The 17,692-nt window shown below is 39.5% G+C and overlaps 1 protein-coding gene across 2 annotated transcripts in view; it reads right to left on the reverse strand.

The window, feature by feature from the left end:
- Positions 1-4,717: 4,717 nt before the first annotated feature.
- trmt61a (tRNA methyltransferase 61A) overlaps positions 4,718-17,692 on the reverse strand; it is a 46,167-nt gene continuing 33,192 nt past the window's right edge. For both annotated transcript variants that reach the window (XM_052026205.1, XM_052026214.1), the window contains exons 3-4: positions 14,034-14,300; positions 4,718-6,976 (exon numbers count right to left, since the gene is read on the reverse strand). In XM_052026205.1, the coding sequence (XP_051882165.1) occupies positions 6,651-6,976; positions 14,034-14,300 (593 nt within the window). In that variant the 3' untranslated portion in view covers positions 4,718-6,650. The remainder of the gene's footprint in view (positions 6,977-14,033; positions 14,301-17,692) is intronic.

The following is a 17,692-nucleotide window of genomic DNA, read 5'->3' on the forward strand; positions in this document are numbered from 1 at the left end:
TGCCATTCCATGAATTCAGTAGCTTAATATCCATCTACCCTGTCCATTTCCATATAAAGCTTACAACTTGCTGAACCATGGCCACCATCTGCAAAATGCTCTGCCAATGACAGGCCCACCACTTGCCTAGCTTCATTCCCAAAGATTGGGTCTGGTACTGACCCATCACTAGCAGGGTTAGCTATCTCAAAACGCTCTCCTTGACATTCTTGAAAAATTCCACCCCCTCCAAGCCCTTCACACTCAAGTGATCCCAGTTAATATCAGGGGAGTCGAAAGCCCCTAATGTTTTTACAGTTTTCGGTGATTTGCTCCTCTATCTCCCACTGACTGTTTGAAGGCCTCTTCCACCTCCTTTTCAAGCTCTATCCAGATGGCCTCATTTGAAGAACCTTCTCCCTCACTACAGTAATGGAGTATTACAATGCTACCCTCAACACACCCCCTGCCCTGCTGAAGATTTTCATACTCCAGCCCGTTCATCCTTCAATCCCACCTCCATAACAGCAACCATGTCACCTTCCCATGTGCTAGTCAATGCCTTAATTTAACTATCTTATTTGTCAAACTCCTTGCATTAAAACAAATGCAATGCAGCCTTGCATTTCTTCCACGCGTCTTAACAAGGTTGTCCATGCTCTGCCTACTGAACTTACATAGTTTTCCCTTCTATATTTAGTGGTTCCTCACTCCTTACTATACTCCTATTCTGTATCCCATTCCCTTGCCAAATTAGTTGAAACCATCCCCAACAACCCCACCACCCAAGTAAAGGACATTGGATCTTTTCAGGTTCAAGTGCAACTTATCCATCTGGTACAGGTCCCACCTTTGCCAGAACTGGTCCCAGTAATTTTGAATTCCAAAATCTAACCCTAACCTTCTCTCCTGCACCATCTCTTCAGCCATCCTTGATTCCTTTCCTCACTAGCACTGGAAGCAGTCCACAGAATACAACCTAGCTCCTGAAATTCAAGTTGCACCAAATTCAAGTTGCAAGACTTCATCCCCTTTTTACCCATGTAATTAGTAACCAATTAGTTGCAAAAAGAAACAAGCAGATGGAGAAAAAAAATGGATCTGTCAATCACATCATATAAACCATGGCAAATATATAATTATATGACTTATACAAGATGTAGACCCTAACAAAACTGATCCCCCTTCTGGTTTAATAAGAAATTCTATTGCCTTTTATTTTATATAGTTTATTGGTCTATTATTTTAGATCTCTTCCAGGAAAGTCTAATTTGCTGGTTATTACTGCAAATAAAATAATTGACATAAGAGATATGTATGCATCTCAGGTTGGATGTTACAGTGATCGTTAACTATGTGAACTTTGGCGCATGAAGTGGAAGCAATTTGTACGTATGGATATCAGTGGAGTTATGAGAGATGATTTGTGATGCTGCCATAATTTAGATGCAGAGTACAAGATTAATTTTCTTTGGTTCAACAGATACTGCCATAGTCCACCAGATTGGGCTGAAGTATGATGAATACAAACTGCTGCTGAAAATGCTTGCCATAATTCCAAGAGAAGAGGATTCAACTTTTCCAATGTATTTTGCCACTCCTCACTCTGATTTGAGGGCAAATTAGTGATGTGGAGAAAGCATCTATTTTTTTCTAAATATATGCTCCTTTTGAGAGGAATTCAGCAAATACGTACATTAACATTTATGTCAGAGCTGCTTAACAAATAACGTATGCATGCATTATGCAAAATATCAAGTTAATTAAGGATGCACTTAAAGTTTCCATTTCATCTAGTGAGATTTCCAGGAACAGCTAAACAAAATCAAATGTAATCATTCGAGACTGTTCCACATTGATGAAGACTATTCCAGTGCAAATGTTTCTGCATTATTCTCAAGAGCAGAAACCATTTTGCTGAATAATTCTTGGAATCATATAAACTTGGTTTTTTTTTGAAAGAATAGATTTCAGCTTTTCCAGGAATTTCAGAATTTCAAATAAATAGACTTCACTTGGTTCCTCAGCTGTCACGGTGGAAATTGTAAAAAACCACAGACGGTGCCACCATCTGTGTATCCATTTCCCCAAACACGTCTCCAACCATGTTTTATTTTAAACATAAAAGAACTGCACAAGTGTCCTTAGTCCAGGCTTCTGGATTACAAGTTCATTACCCACCATGGCAATTGAGGAATTTAAATTTGTTAAGTGAATAACATTTTAAACAACTAATATCTGCAATGATAGCCATGGATTGATTAAATTGCCGTAAAAAGCCATCTGTTTCACAAAAGGACCTTAGGGAAGGAATTCTGCTGCTCTTGTCTATTCTGGTCTTCATGCCTCCGAACCCAAAGCAAAATAACGTGGTTGACTCTTAACTGCCCAGGGAAACAGCATATGAAACAGTTATATTAAACCACTATATCAGGATAAAACTAGGCAGACCATCAATGACCTAGTCACTGGAATCAAACAGGACAAAAAGACACACTCAACTCAGTCAAAGGTGGAAAGTCCAGTTGACCATGTAAACTACTCACCACAAATACTTGGGAACTTGCTTGTAAATTGGGAGAGTTGTTCTAAAGGTCAGTGAAGCAACAGCCCAAGAACCAAACCATCTGACTAGCATTATAGACATATACTATTCTATTGCAGAGAAAGTGAAAATGGCCAAGTGAAAATCTCCTCTCTGTGACTAGCTACCTCTCAGCTGATGGATCAGCATTCTTTCAAACTCATTGTTTGGCAGAACAAAACTGAGAGCAGCAAGACCATTGTCCTTCGGGTAGGAGACTTCAGAGTCTATAAACAAAAGTCAAATAGAAGAACCACCATTATTTGAACCAATCATATCCTGAAGCAGGTAACTCCTAGTTTGGACCTGTGGCAGGTGGTGACGAAGCCAACGAGGGATAAACCAACTTGCTGCAGATGTGCAAGTGTCCACGGTTGCTCATTACCTGTGTCCATTGTATAATTCTGCTATAGATGTAGTGGTCCAGTGTTCACACCAAGAATACTCTTCATCCTGCTGTGTAGTACTATCATGGTGCTAAACAGGATAGATTCAGAACAAATCAGGCAGCTCAAACCGGGCATTGTGGACTTTGAATAACAGCAGTATTGTATTCTAATGCAACCCAAAGCCTTGTGGTCATTATATCCCTCATTCTACCATTATCAAATCTGGCTCACTGAAGAATTTACAAAAGCAAAGAAAGGTATCATAGGCATCAAGTCACATCCAAAAATGAGGTGCCAATCTGGTGAAGCTTGAAGCCAGGACAACATTCATGCTAAACAATAGAGCAACATGCTATAGACAAACCAAAATCAACATCAGATCGAAGCTGTATCGAGCACCAGTCCAATTAATACATAAAACTGAATGAAATTTTAATCCAGATATCCAATTGTTTCATGACTGGGTCTACTAGGCTGGAAGTGCACTTTAGATAAAATTGATCAGTCCAGAGCCAATTCCTCTCTCTCTGACTGCATACATCTCTAACTGTGAGAGATATGTAACCAGATTTACAGTAATAAGGTAACAGATTTCTTGACTAGGGAAAAAATAAATCCTCCATATAGATCTAATATTCAGCAGAGAGAATGTAACCAAAGTTAATAACTGAAACACAAACATTTAATATATCTTGGAGTATGGGGGAAAAATGTCATATTTTCATTCCCCAAAAATACATGGAAGGTTCAATTCTTCACTTAACTGGATGTCTCCCAAATAACCTGTAGCATCTTCTCCTTGGCTACCTCTGCACCCTGTACCAGGTATTCATACAGTCTTTCCCAAACACACCAACTGATGGGCTTAATTAGTAAGGGACTCCGCCCTCAGTAATAGTTCTGCTTTGTAACCTGAAAATCATCCATTTTAAATAGTCCTGCTTGATAGGTTGGTCCAGAAGGTAAAAATCACACGAATCAGGGTCAGTTAGCCAACTGGTTGTAAAATTGGCTTGGTGGTAGGAGTCCAAGGGTGGTAGTGGAGAGTGGTTTTTCAGATGGGAGGCCTGTGACCAGGGGTGTGCTGCAGGGATTGGTGCTGTGTCCACTCTGTCATCTATATTAACGGTTTGGAGAACATAGTTGGCATGGTTCATAAGTTTGTGATGACACCAAAATTGGTGATATAGTGGACAGTGAAGACCGTTATCTAAGACTACAACAGGATATTGATCAACTGGGAAACTGGGCCAAGAAAAGGTAGATGGAATTTAACTCTGTGTGTGTTGCCTTTTGGGAAGTTAAATTAGGGTAGGACTTGCACAGTAAATGGCATGGCCCTGGAGAGTGTTGTAGAACAGAGGGACCTAGGGATGCAAATACATAGTTCCCTGAACATGGCGACACAGTTAGACAGAGTGGTGAAGAAGGTGTTCAGCATGCTTGCCTTCATCGGTCAGGGATGGGATGTCACAAACCAGCTGTACAAGGTGTTGGGACTATTGCGTGCAGTTCTGGTCACCTAGTTATAGGAGAGAGGTCCTTAAGCTTGAAAAGGTGCAGAAAAGGTTCACGAGGATGTTACTGGGACTGGAGAGCTGGAGTTATAAGGAAAGACTGGAAAAGCTGAGGCTTTTTTCTATGGAGCACAGGAAGCTGAGGGGTGAATTTATAGAGATTTTCAAATCATGAGAGGCATAGATAAAGTGAATGGCCAGTCTTTTTCCCAGGGTAGGGAAGTCTAAAACTAGAGGGCATAGGTTTAAGATGAGAAGGGAAATATTTAAAGGGGACCTGAGGAGGCAAATTTTTGCCTCACACAGAAGTTGGTGGGTATGTTGGAGGAAGTGGTAGAGGTGCGTACAGTTAGAGCATTTAAAAGACATTTAGATAGGTACATGATAAGAAAGGTTTTAGGAGGTATATGGGCCAAATGCAGGCAAATAGAACTAGTTCCAGGTAAGCAACATGGTGAGCATGGACAAGTTGGGCCAAAGGCCCATTTCTGTGACTCTAAGGCTCTTTGACTCTAAGTGTAAAATTAGACACAAGACCCTTCAAATGACTAAATTCTGACAATCCAGTAATATTTACCTGTAATCTTTTATTTAGAAAAAAAACTGTTGCCTTGCTCTCTTCAATGAATCTTTATTTTCTAGTGTCACCAAGAAACGCAAAATATACATTGGTGACATGGGTCACTTCAAAATTTTACCTGTATTTTGTTTTTTAATATTTTCATGATATAATATTAAGTGCTCAGTTTGCAGGTTTTTGCAGTAACAGGAAAATTGCAGTTTAGGAAATCAAGTAAGACTGGTGTCTCAAACTTTAGCATTTGAATTATGCTAATATTTGGATTCATTACCAACAAATAATTCAAAAAGCCAAGTTTTTTTGGAACAAATCCAATACTGATGGGGATCTAACATTTTGATTAGCTCAAAGATAGCAAGTCAAATACTAAGGGGCTGAAGATGATTAATTAACAACTGCTCAGCACCAACTGTCTGTCCAACGTGATATCTGTATATCTGGGACATGTTAAGTCTCTGCTGTACAATATGTTATATCCTCTTTATGATCAGAATAAATCTCACTTTATTAACAAAGGCAAAGGTTCTGAACTAGTTAGATCCAACACAGTGGATGCAAATAAAAACAATAGCATCTGAAGAAAAGGCAGGTTTTCTAGATATCTTTGCCAACACTGCAGGTTAAACATTGATGATCTAAATTGGCTGGCATACTACATTGAAAAAGTGCTTCACTACCTATAATGAGATGTAAACGTGTCCAACCTCATGAACTGCCAGTCTCTTTTATATCCACCTTTTTAGCACGTTCCTATGCAAGCTGAAAGCCAACACCAGGAAACACTTATTCACACAGAACTATCTGAGAGTCCTAGGTAGTCCAGAGCAGACAAAAGCTAAAGTAAATGCTGATCATTGCTTACCAGGGAAGGTTGAGCTCAGTGGGTCAACTGCACTACCCAACATTTCACCAAATCCTTTGGCTTGCTTCATTTTGAGGGCTTTATGAGATTCATAATAAAACAGAACATAACAGGGTATTCTGCATTGCAATATTAACAACTTACAAACAGATAGAAACAATAGAATCTGAAATTAATTTTTCTAGGTTGCCAACATTTTCAAACTGTGTTACCACAAATGGAAACTTTGAATGGTTTTATGTAACTATTTCACTAATGTGCATTGTTAATAACAATAAAATAAGTTGGCCATTAAAATCATTCGCCAAAGGAATCACACTTGCGTGTGTGTAGCCTGAGCTGATAAAGATCCAACAGTACTTCCAAACTTTATTATAAACATAAGTCACTTAATATTCCTCTGTATATAAAATATTTATTAGAAAGTCAATTAAACTAAAGGAACAAGGGACTGATGAAAGAAGGTCAATACAGTATGCCCACATGGAATTTATAAGTGGCTTAGATCCCACTGGCTCATTCCATTTACAGCCCATGTATTGAATTTGCATCAAGTTGTATGCTCTTCCTTTCATAGTAAGTTATACTTTCTGTAAAAGTAAAATGTTAAGCATTTGTCATAATTCTTGGCATGCACCCACAGGGCTCATTACACGTCAATACATCTCTGTGAAATTTAATTCTGGATTGTACCTTTCTTGGTGAGAAAAAAATGTTCATAAATAACATTTCTTTGTCCCTAGGAAAGATATTTAGTAGCAAAGGTCAGATATCCAGTATGACCTGCCATCTCTCTTAGAGGTACACCACTTTTAAACTGGATAGTTCCCTGTTGCGAATCTGCATAGCGCTTTCTCTTTGATTGGCTCACATCGTCAGCTGGTGTGTCCTGGCTATTTTTGTCTCCTGTACCAAAGTCAGGGAGCTGCAGGCTCACAGTCCTAACATCATACACCCGGAGAAGAATTTCAAACGTACTGATATCATTAAATCCCTGCTCAGTCATAGCAAGGCAGGTGCGTTGCACTTGTTCAATACAGGGAGAAAAAGAACAGATCCTTCCACCTGCATGGGGACAAAAAAATTAAAATAATTAAAACACAGCATGTTAATTTTGCTCTTTACAAACAAAATTACTTTCCCCTTGCTATTGTTCTTTTAAAGCCTTCACACACACAAAAAACTTCTTTGCATTTAATTTTCAAAGTTGCCATCTCCCACCCTTTTAAAGCATTGATCCATATTGACTCACTGTACAAGATAGTGTTGTGAGATTCTTCATCTTCTCACCCCGCCCCCACACAAATAATCCCTCTCCCAGCTCCACCACTGACCCCCAACCACCTTCCTCCTAAGACTACATGAAGATGGCAAGGTGATATGGTGTGATCCAGCTGCAAATGCAACTCAATCCTTTGGAACTGAAAGCTTTTCAGTAGATTTGACAGCCACCTAGCCTCTGGAACAAAAACAGAATGCTGAAAGAACTCAGCAGGTCAAGTAGCACCTGTAAAGCAAAAAGTGCAAATTGATGTTTGGGGCAGAGACCCTGTATCAGGACTGACAGGGAACAGGAAAGATTTCCAGTGAAAAGCAATACGATTGAACACTAGACCTGACAAAAGCTAGGTGTGTGCACAAAACTCTCTCTTATTTATAGCTGACTTCATAAATAAAGAAGAATGTAAGATACATTGGCAAGTTAAACCCTTCATTGTCAATGGACTGGGGTGTATAATGTCAGTATCTCCTAAACTGTTTTGGAAAAAGAAACAAGATATTTTTATACTTGGTGGGAACATCAAGACTATAGAGCTAAAACTTTACTTACACAAAAAAAAATGTACTACTTTATAATGGATCTAACCAAGGCTTTATACAAATGGAGTACTTCTGTATTACAACTATAGTGATTTAAAGGAAAAATGATTTTTTTTCCTTTTTTTGGTTACTTTTAATACCTGTGCATATGGGCACCCAAATCTGTTTGCTATAACCTTTGTCTCTCCTGATTACAATTCTCATGTTTTTCAGTTCCAAGGTGGATGACCTCATACCCTAACTTGATCCATATCACCTTGTCAATTCTAATACGTAAATTGTGCTTAAAGTGTAAACAGTAAAACTGTATAGACAACAGCTCACAGTGAAATCTTGATTAAGATGTTGTCCGCAATAAATTTTCCAGCCTATATGTGGAGCACTTCTGTTATCTGATACATCATCAAAAATTTTCCAATTTGTGTCAAACAGTCCTATGCAATAATCCAACATGCAGTATGGCCAGTATGATTAAAAGATTATCGCTCATCCTGTTAACAATAAGTGAAATAAATATTCAGTGTAAAATTTATTTCTAAAATTTCTATATGTACTCCATTTCTGAACTAATACAAGAATACTACTCACAACAATAAGCCTCAAGAGAAAGCTTCAATGTCTCCCTATTAAACACAGGTTTACATTTTTCCTCTGTTGATCCATAAATCACCCTTTCAGGATGACTGATGAAGGGAGATTACTCAAAGCCCAATCAAATCAGATCACGGATTAACAGTAAAGGCTGTACAAGAAGCAAATCCTAGGCTTGTGACTCAAATTCCCTGTGAGTTGTTTTCTCAAACTAGGTACAATTTTACTAACCCCCGTTCTACAAAACAGGCAAACTTCAAAAGACAGTTAACCTGGTTTATTATTACTTTAATATCTTTCTTTCCGCAATCTCAGGTTATTATTGTTGTGTCAAAAGCTGTATTTTATCCCGGCCAATGGAACTTTAGAAAATACCTATGTTGCCAGCTGCGATCCAGTTTTTACATTAAAGATTTTCAATTTCAAAGTATTCTTCAACCATTCAACTTGCATTAAATAAATTCCAAAGTATTTTGTTTATTTTGACAATTTACAGTGTCAGATAGTTATAACTATTGCATAATCCTGTTTGACATAATATCATTTCATAGTAACTGGATAGATCTTTCTTCATCTACACGGACACAATGGATCACTATACACCAACTGGTCCTAAAGAACAAAAAAAAATCAATTAAGGATCATAGGCTATTTTTATTCACATTACCTTTCAAAATTTATAGCAAAAGGCAGCCAGATGGTATTCAGTTTAAATTTGTACTTTGTCTTCAGTCTTAAATTAATATTGGAAGTGTGAGATAACACACTCTGGCAAACCAACTCCTTAACGGAAGAGCAGAGGTCGATTATAGCAACTCACTCATCCTAACCAAGATTATCTAACACATCGGGCACCATTTCCGAAAACCGCTGAACTGACAATGGTTCCAACCTGAAGATTCACACATCCCACTTACATGGTTTCATCACTCTACAATGTCTGAAAGTTTGCAGCAATGGTATGCAGTTCCACTGTTAGTTCCTTTTGTCCCCCCTTACTTTAATGTAGTTCATTCTGTACTGTAGAATAAATATAACCATTCTCATGCTCATAAAACAAATAATTTATTGCTACTTCAATACCTGTAAATAGCCAGAAGAGAAACCAGTCTCATCAACCTCAATCCTGTTCTCATTAAGCATCAACTCACCAGACATGTATATATAAAACAAAACACCCATCTTCATATTTGATTCCCATAATACCTGAAAGTGAGATAAGAAAATAGGAGCAGGAATACTTGGCCCATGAAGTCCGTTCATCTTTCAATAAGATCATGGCTGATCTGCCCAGGCATCAACTCTTCTTCTGTGCCAGTTCCCCAGAGTGTTCAATTCCTTGACCTTCCAAAAATGTATCTACCGCTTTCTTAAATGCCTCCAGTGATTTAGCCTCCCCAACTCACTGGGGTAGAAAATTCGAAAGATTCACCACCAGCTGAGAGAAGAAATTCCTACGAACCTCAGTTTTAAATTCAACCTAATCTTGTTACTCTGTCCCCTGATTCAAGACTCTCCTGCTCGTGGAAGCATCTCACCATCTAACCTGTCCACTAAGGGATCTTGTATTTTCAGTAAGGTCACCTCCACCTCTCATTCTTGTAAACGCCAAAGGATACAGATACAATTTCTTTAGATAGTATGAACTATTATCCCAGGAATTAGCCCAATAAACCTCAGCTGGATTGCCTCAAATGCTAGTACATCCTTTCTTACATAAGGGGACCACACGATACACAATATCAGAGTGCAGTCTTTGCCATCCTATCTACTTGCTGTACCTGCCAACTATCCTTTGGCAATTCATACACACCACACCTACATTCCTGTGTCCTTCACTCATTCGCAATCCCTCTCCATTTAGATAATTGTCTGCTTTTTGATTCCTCTTGCATGACTTTATACTTTCCTCCAGTAAATTGCATTTGACAAGTTTTTGACCACTTATTCAACTCATCTGTAGCCTGTTGCAGAGTCCATATATTCTCACTGCAGCAAGCCCTCCCACTTACTTTCATGTCACCTGCAAACTTAGAAACATTACACCCAACCCCCTCCAAGTCATTAATACAGATCATAAATAATTGAGTCTAAGAATTGATCTTTGGGGCACTCCACTAGTTACATCCTTCCAGCCTGATAAAGACATTTATTGTGACTCTGTCTTCTGTGTGACACCCAGCCTTCAGTCCATGTTAACGCACCTGTGACCTATCTTGTGCAATAATCTTTTGCGGTACCTTGTCAAATGCCTTTTGGAAATCCAAATACACCATGTCTATAAGTTTCCCTCTATCAACTCTCCTTGATACATCTTCAAAGAGCTCCAGCAACGTTCCTTTCATAAAACCACGTTGACAACTTGAATGCATTAAGCTTCTCTCAACGACAAGCTATTTCTTCCTTGATTATAGACCCCAGCATCTTCAGAGCTAATGCTAAGCTAACTGGCCTATAGTTTCCCATCTTTTGTCTCTCTTGTTCAAGAAAGGAGGGGTTTCACATTTTCAGTTCTCCATTCCACTGGTATCCTTCCAAAATTGGACACACAAGCGACTGCAGATGAAAGAATCTAGAGCAAAAAATATACTAATGGAGGAGCTCAGTAGGTCAAGGAACATCTGAGGAGGAAAAAGGATGGTTGATGTTTTGGGTTGAGTCCCTTCATAGGATTGAGAAAGTAGAGGGAAGACAGCCAGTGTATAGAAGTGAGAGGGAGAGGTTAGGCAGAGGCTGGTCGGAGGATGATAGGTGGAACCAGATTTTGGGGCGGGTGGGGGAGGGTTGGATGATGGGCAGATGGAGCCAGGTGGGGGAGGGGGAGCATTGAGACAGAGACTGAGAGGTAACAGGTGGAAACATAAGAAAAAAAAGAAAAGGCAGATGAAACTAGGTGGGGGAAGGAGACAGAGGCTGGTAGGTGGAACCAGATAAGGACGGGGATGATAGGTAGATGGCACCATGTGGGGGAGGAGATAGGAAAGGTGAACCAAGGGAGAGACCCAGGTAGATAGGTATGTGGGTGATGGGCAGATGGAACCAGGTTGGGAGGAGGGAAGGAGAAATATACTGGCCAACCTCTACACTTTGTCCTGATGCAGGGACTCAACACTAAACATCAACCAACCCTTTGACTCCACAGATGCTGCTCAACCTGACGAGTTCTCCCAGCAGTTTACTTTTTTGCTCCACCCTCCCAAAACTCCTGAGTTTTGAAAAACTTCAACCAATGGCTCTACAGTCTCTGCAGTTACTTTCACCTTAGGGTGCTTTCCTTAAAAGCTTGGTCTTATCCCTCATGATATGAACTATTGCAAGTTCTTGTAAGCTATCTGAAAAGAGCCAATGTTATCCTCACAATATTTGCAGTGTCCTCCACAATGAAGACTCATACAATTAATTGGTTTAAATTACCTGCCATTTCTTTGCTTCCCTTAATTCCCTAGTCTCACCCTCTAGGGTTCCCACATTTATTTTATCTACCCTCTTCCTTTATGTATAACCATAAAAGGTCTGTCTGCTTTGATACTACTTTGAGTATTTTTCTCATAATCAGTCTTCTCCCATCTTATTAGCTTTATGGTCTCCACTGCATCTAAGATCATATGTGCAATTGCATTACCTTAAAAATTATTTCTTTTCTCAGCTGTGAGCAAATTTATTTTCACCAGGCAAATTTTACAGCTTTAACATTTTTGCATTTCCTGTTCCGGACTAATCCACACTAATTCCTCTTTCTAGCTCAGGATCCAAATCCTTGTTAAAGCATTCCCAGTGCATATTCAATAATATTTTAAGCAGAAAGAGGTTTTGCCTCTACCATTGAGACAGGCAATGGGTTTCAGACTCCCAATCACTAACCAATATGAAAACATTTATCCTTAAGTCCTTTCTCATGCAGTGGTTAAGGGATTTGGGTTCTTTCCTATATTGATTGCATGCTCCAATAAATCACACCACTGTGACTCCTCCCTCCTCACCAGTTTCTTCTGTTCCAAAGAAAAGATCTCCAGCCACTAATCTGTCCTTGTAGCCCAATTTCTTCAAATCTTAAAATATTCCTATGTTCTCTTCATGATTCCTCCAGAACAAAGTGCAGCACATTAGCCTTGTTGCATACAGCTCTGATGTAGCCTTTATATTGTTGCATTCTGTGCCTCAGCTAAAAACACGTTACAGATGTCTTCTTAACCACTTTATCTACCTATCCTGCAACCTTCAGAGATCTGTGGGTAACCATTCCAAGGTTCCTCAGTTCCTCACAACTTCACAGTATCCTTCCATTTGTGTGCTCCCTTGGCCTTCTCCTGGTGCAGGGGCTAACATTTCTCCGGTCTGAATTTCACTTATCACTTTTCTGACCAGCTTCCTGCAATGGACTTCTTTTCCATCAGTCACTTGATCAATTTCATTTGGAGTAGTAATGCCAAAATAGGGAGACTTCAGTGATTAATTATCAGGAGTAGCAATTACAGGAGCCTCTCCACTATTCTTATAGCCACTTGTGCTATTGATGTCAGGTCCAGTGGTAATCCCCAACTCAGGAATGGCCATGCCATTATAAGTTGGTGGTATGATTGAGTTTTGAGTAACGGGTTGTGTAGAGTACTTCATTATAAAAAATTGTGAATGGAACAGAATTGTCAACACATAAACAAACATCTGCAGTCTTGCCATCCTAAAACATAGCATGGTTACTCAAAGTTGATAACCATCTAATTAGGCCAAGGACATTAACAAAGGACTTCCAGAGCAACATTCCAGAGTGATGGTGCCGAGCACTAATGACCAAATTATGTATGGCTCCATCTTCAGCAATTTATTTTTAAACCTTTTAACCTCCACAGTTAAACATCTCACCTCGTGTATTTGTGCACACAGACAAGATCTGGCTTTAAGTACTCCTGGAAGAACCTAGGATAAGGATATGCAAGTAGATTTTGTTTTAGGGAGTATTGCTGCTTGATTGTATCATTGATATCTCCTGCGTCATGGATTCCAGTTTTGGACAGCTACATCTATTCATAATTTGTCACATTTAATCAAGGAATAACACATGAGGGAGGATGTCCCTGCTGTTGAGAGAAAATACTGTCTTCATAGATCTCCACTAACATTATCATGAATATTGTGAAATGATGAGGATGTCTTTAATTTGTAAGGGTCTGTTTAAAAAAAAGGAAAGTTGGGGCATCTGAGACCTCAGGTAATTAGGGATGTTTACAATGGGAAAGAGGAAGTTAGAGATTGGAGATACAGGAAATGTGTAAACTGGCATAACGTTTTGTATCAATACCAGCTCCATGATGAAAGGAAACAGATTCTAATGTCGGCATGCAAGAGCGAAATGCTCCATTAAGGCAAATTTCACATTCCAGTAAGATTTATTCCACATTCTCTCGTTTCTATTTATGGAAAATGCCTTTTGTTAATATTTAAAGAATCAGAGCGGAATGGGAATCCATTTGTACAATTTCATAAATCACAAACAATCTGCTTGCAGCTAGTGAGTTCATAAAAGTAATTTTCAGCTCTAAACAGCAGTTTATAGCTTCCGTTTCTTCAGTTCTGAATGGATTGTTATCACTTGTTCTGGTTTCAAAACAACCTTTCTCCTCAGCTTTAGCTTCCTTGGAATTAGTGTTACTGCATCATTATTATTGCAAAATCATAATTCTGAAGAGTTCTATTTTTGATTCTGTTCTCTTACCTTCTATCTTCAGGGCAGATTTTGCATATCTAACAGCCTCCCAAGGTGACGGAATGTCCAGAAAAACAGCATCCGCAATATTGGTTACTCCAAAGCCTTCTTTACAAACATCTTGCGTTTTTACCGTGACCAAATGATCTACCTTGTGTTCATGGAACTCCTCTTCAGCTTTCTCTGCTCGTTGTTTATGAAATTCCACAGTATATAGCTGTCCTGTTGGTGCAATTGTCCGAATGATTGCATGGGAAAGTGAACCACTTCCTGTACCTACAACATAAAGGAAAGGATTGTTTTTGTTTCACAACAAAAGTATATTTTACACGATGAGAATACTTTTCAATGTTGAACAATAAACTTACTGCGGCAGACAGGAGAGATATGGGAGACTACCAAAAAGGCTCGACCAATGGGTACAGTCTATACAGAGCAAGGGTTATCCTGGTGCATTCAGCAAGAGTGGCAAGGATTTGGCTTAGTCTACGACACTATAAAACGTACACTGGGATGCAAACCATACATAGTTTATATGAATATGTTATAAATATTTCTCCATGAAAATCTACATGCAGCACTCACTCATCATTAACTGTCATACCAATTATCAGTTTGCATTTTGCCAGAAATGCTTAAAGCCAGTCTTCATTACAGCCTTGCTCCAAGCAAAAGAGCTGAATGCCATGGATGAGATGGAGATAAACACCCTTGACAAAAAGACAAAATGCAACATCAAGGAGGCTTGGCAAAACTGAAAACAAAGAGAATTTTCCCCTTGATTGTGTTTTGGCCGCAGTCGTTTTCTAGAACAATCAAGATGGCAGTGTTTAGTATTGGCTAAGCATGGCAGCCCCAGGATCTTCTTGCAAGAGATTCTCAGGGCAGTATTCTAGCTCCAATCACTTTTAGCTGCTTCAATAACCTTCCTTCCATCAAGGGATCAGAAGTGGGATGCTCACTGCTGATTATGCAATATTCAATTATGTATGAAACTCCCCAAATGATAGTCTATGCCTGAATGTCCTAAGACATTCAGGCAAAGACTGAGCAGTGGAAAGTAGCATTTGCACTACACGAGCAAAGCAATGACCACCCCCGTGATGTGATATGGCATTGCCATTGGTGGGACCCTGGAAACCATCAATGATCAAAGTGTAACTGGGCCAGCCATTTAAATACCATGGCTACAAAAGGTTCAGAAACTGGATAGATTGCTGCACTCTATTCATCTCTTCACTCCCAATTGTCCTGCTGTCATTGATAAGGCACAAATGAGTACAACAGAATCTCCACTTGCCAGAATAATGTTTGCCAACTGAAGTAACAATATTATAGAGAACAAAACATTGCTTGATTGTCACCCAATCCTCCACTCTTGCTGTTCATTCTCTCCACCACCAGCACTTTAACAAAATGCAGCGCAGAAAATTGGCAAGATTTCTTTTACAGTACCTCCCAAACCTATGATCTCCTTCTGCAAAGGCAAGGGAAAAATGACTGCATGAGAACTCCTGCAGTCCTGATTTTGAAATATAATCACCAATCAACATTGCTGCATTTAAATATTAAATCTCCCAACTGAACTGCATTCTGAGAGTCTGTATGATATAGAGACTGCAACCCTTCAAGGACCATAATGATGGGCAATAAACATTTGCTTTATCTGTGATCCTCACATCCATCAAATAGAAAAATTCCACCAGTTTCAATAATTTGTTTTTTTTTTATTCCTTGTTTCAATCATAGCAGGGATATCTTAGTTGTTTTATAACCACCTTTTCTGGCAACCAGGAATGGGCAATATATGCCAGGCTTGTAGCAACCTGTCTGTTCAAATCAAATTCAAAGCAAGCTTCAAGAAAGATAAGCTAATGTTTTTTCTGGGTACTCTAGGCTTAGCAAATTTAGACTAGATCAGTAGCATCCTTTGCTATGGAGGAAACTGAAGAGATCTGTGAACCAATGACCGAGGCAAATGGAAGATGGAAAGAGTCAAAACCAGGATTTCAGATGTAGATCCTGAGTACAAAGTTCTGACTAAGAAGACAGTAGATATACTGGCGATGGGTGGTGGGAGATGGGGGAGGGGAGAAAGAGGGAAGAATGACTAGATTGGGGGCTGGATGGTGGGTAATGTTGAGCTTCTGGAGTGTTGTTGAAAATGCATTCACTGAGACATGAATTTAAGCCCAAACAAAACTTGACCCAACCATAGTCAATCTGAATCAATCCAGAGGACTTTTTTTTTGATATTCAAATCTGACAAACATAGTCCACATCCTGCCAGATTCGAGTCAAGTCCTCAGGCTCTAACTGAAATTAGTAGCTCCTTATTGACAGAAAACTCAAATTATCCCGCAACGTTCCAGGGTACCAATGCTTCCAGTGTGACACAAGTGGAGAGAAGAGAGAAGGGGGAGTTGCATTACTGACTAGGGAGAACATCATGGCAGTATTTAAAAGAGGATATTCTGGAGGGGAATGTCCAGTGGGGCTATATGGATAGAATTTAGAGATAAGATCACTTGAATGGGATTATACTATAGGCCTCTCAATAGTGAGCGGGAATTAGAGGAGCAAATATGTAGGAAAATCACAGATAGTGGAGACGTAATAGGGTTGTAATAGTACAGGATTTTAACTTCCCTAATAATGACTGGGATTGCCTTCGTGCTAAGGGAACAGATGTGTCAGAATTTGTTAAATGTGTCCAAGAAAGTTTTCTGAAGTAGTATGTAGATGGCCCTACTGGAGCAGGGGTTACACTTGGCTTCCTGTGAGGAAATGAGGATGGGCAAGTGGTTGATATGACGGTGAAGGAGCACTTAGGGACAGTGACCATAATTCTATTAGTTTCAAGATAATTATGGAAAAAGAAAGGAATGGTCCTCAAGATAAAGTCCTAAATTGGGGGAAGAGTAATTTCAGTGGTAATTTCAGACAGGAACTCACAAAAGTTGATTGGGTAAGGCTCTTTATAGGTAAAGGGACAAATGGCAAGTGGGAGACTTTCAGAAGTGAGACAAGAAGATTTCAGGGCTAATATGTTCCTGTTAGAGTGAAGGGCAAGGCTGGTAAGATTAAGCAACCGTGGTCAATGAGGGATATTAAAGGTCCGGTCAGGGAAAAGGAAGCATATGTCCAGTATAGGCAGCTGGGTTGAAGCGATACTCTTGAGTATAAGGGATGTAAGAGTACCCTTAAAGAAATTAGGAGGGCAAAAAGGGGCCAGGAGGTATCACTGGCAGATACGATAGAGGAAAACCCTAAAAGATTTTGTAGGTATATTAAGAGTAAAAGGGTAGTTAGGGAGAGAGTAGATCCCCTCAGTGTGGTCATCTGAGTGTGGAGCCATGGGAAATGGGCAAGGTTGCAAGTGAATACTTCTTATTTGAAGCACATGGAAGCTAGTAAGTTCAGGGGTGGGGGACTGTAATATTCTGGAGCAGATCAGCATTATGAAGGAGATGATGTCCGAGGTCCTGAAATGCATAAAACGTGGATAAGTTCCCGTGGTCTGACCAGGTGTATCCTATATTGTTATGGAAAGAAAAATCAGGAGGTTGCTGGGAACCTGGGAAAGATTTTTGTAACTTCATTAGCCACAGATGAGGTACTGGAAGATTGGAGGATAGCTAATGTTGTGTCTTTATTTAAGAAGGGCA

Source organism: Pristis pectinata, chromosome 1 (genome assembly GCF_009764475.1).
Source record: "Pristis pectinata isolate sPriPec2 chromosome 1, sPriPec2.1.pri, whole genome shotgun sequence".
Lineage (NCBI taxonomy): Eukaryota > Metazoa > Chordata > Chondrichthyes > Rhinopristiformes > Pristidae > Pristis > Pristis pectinata.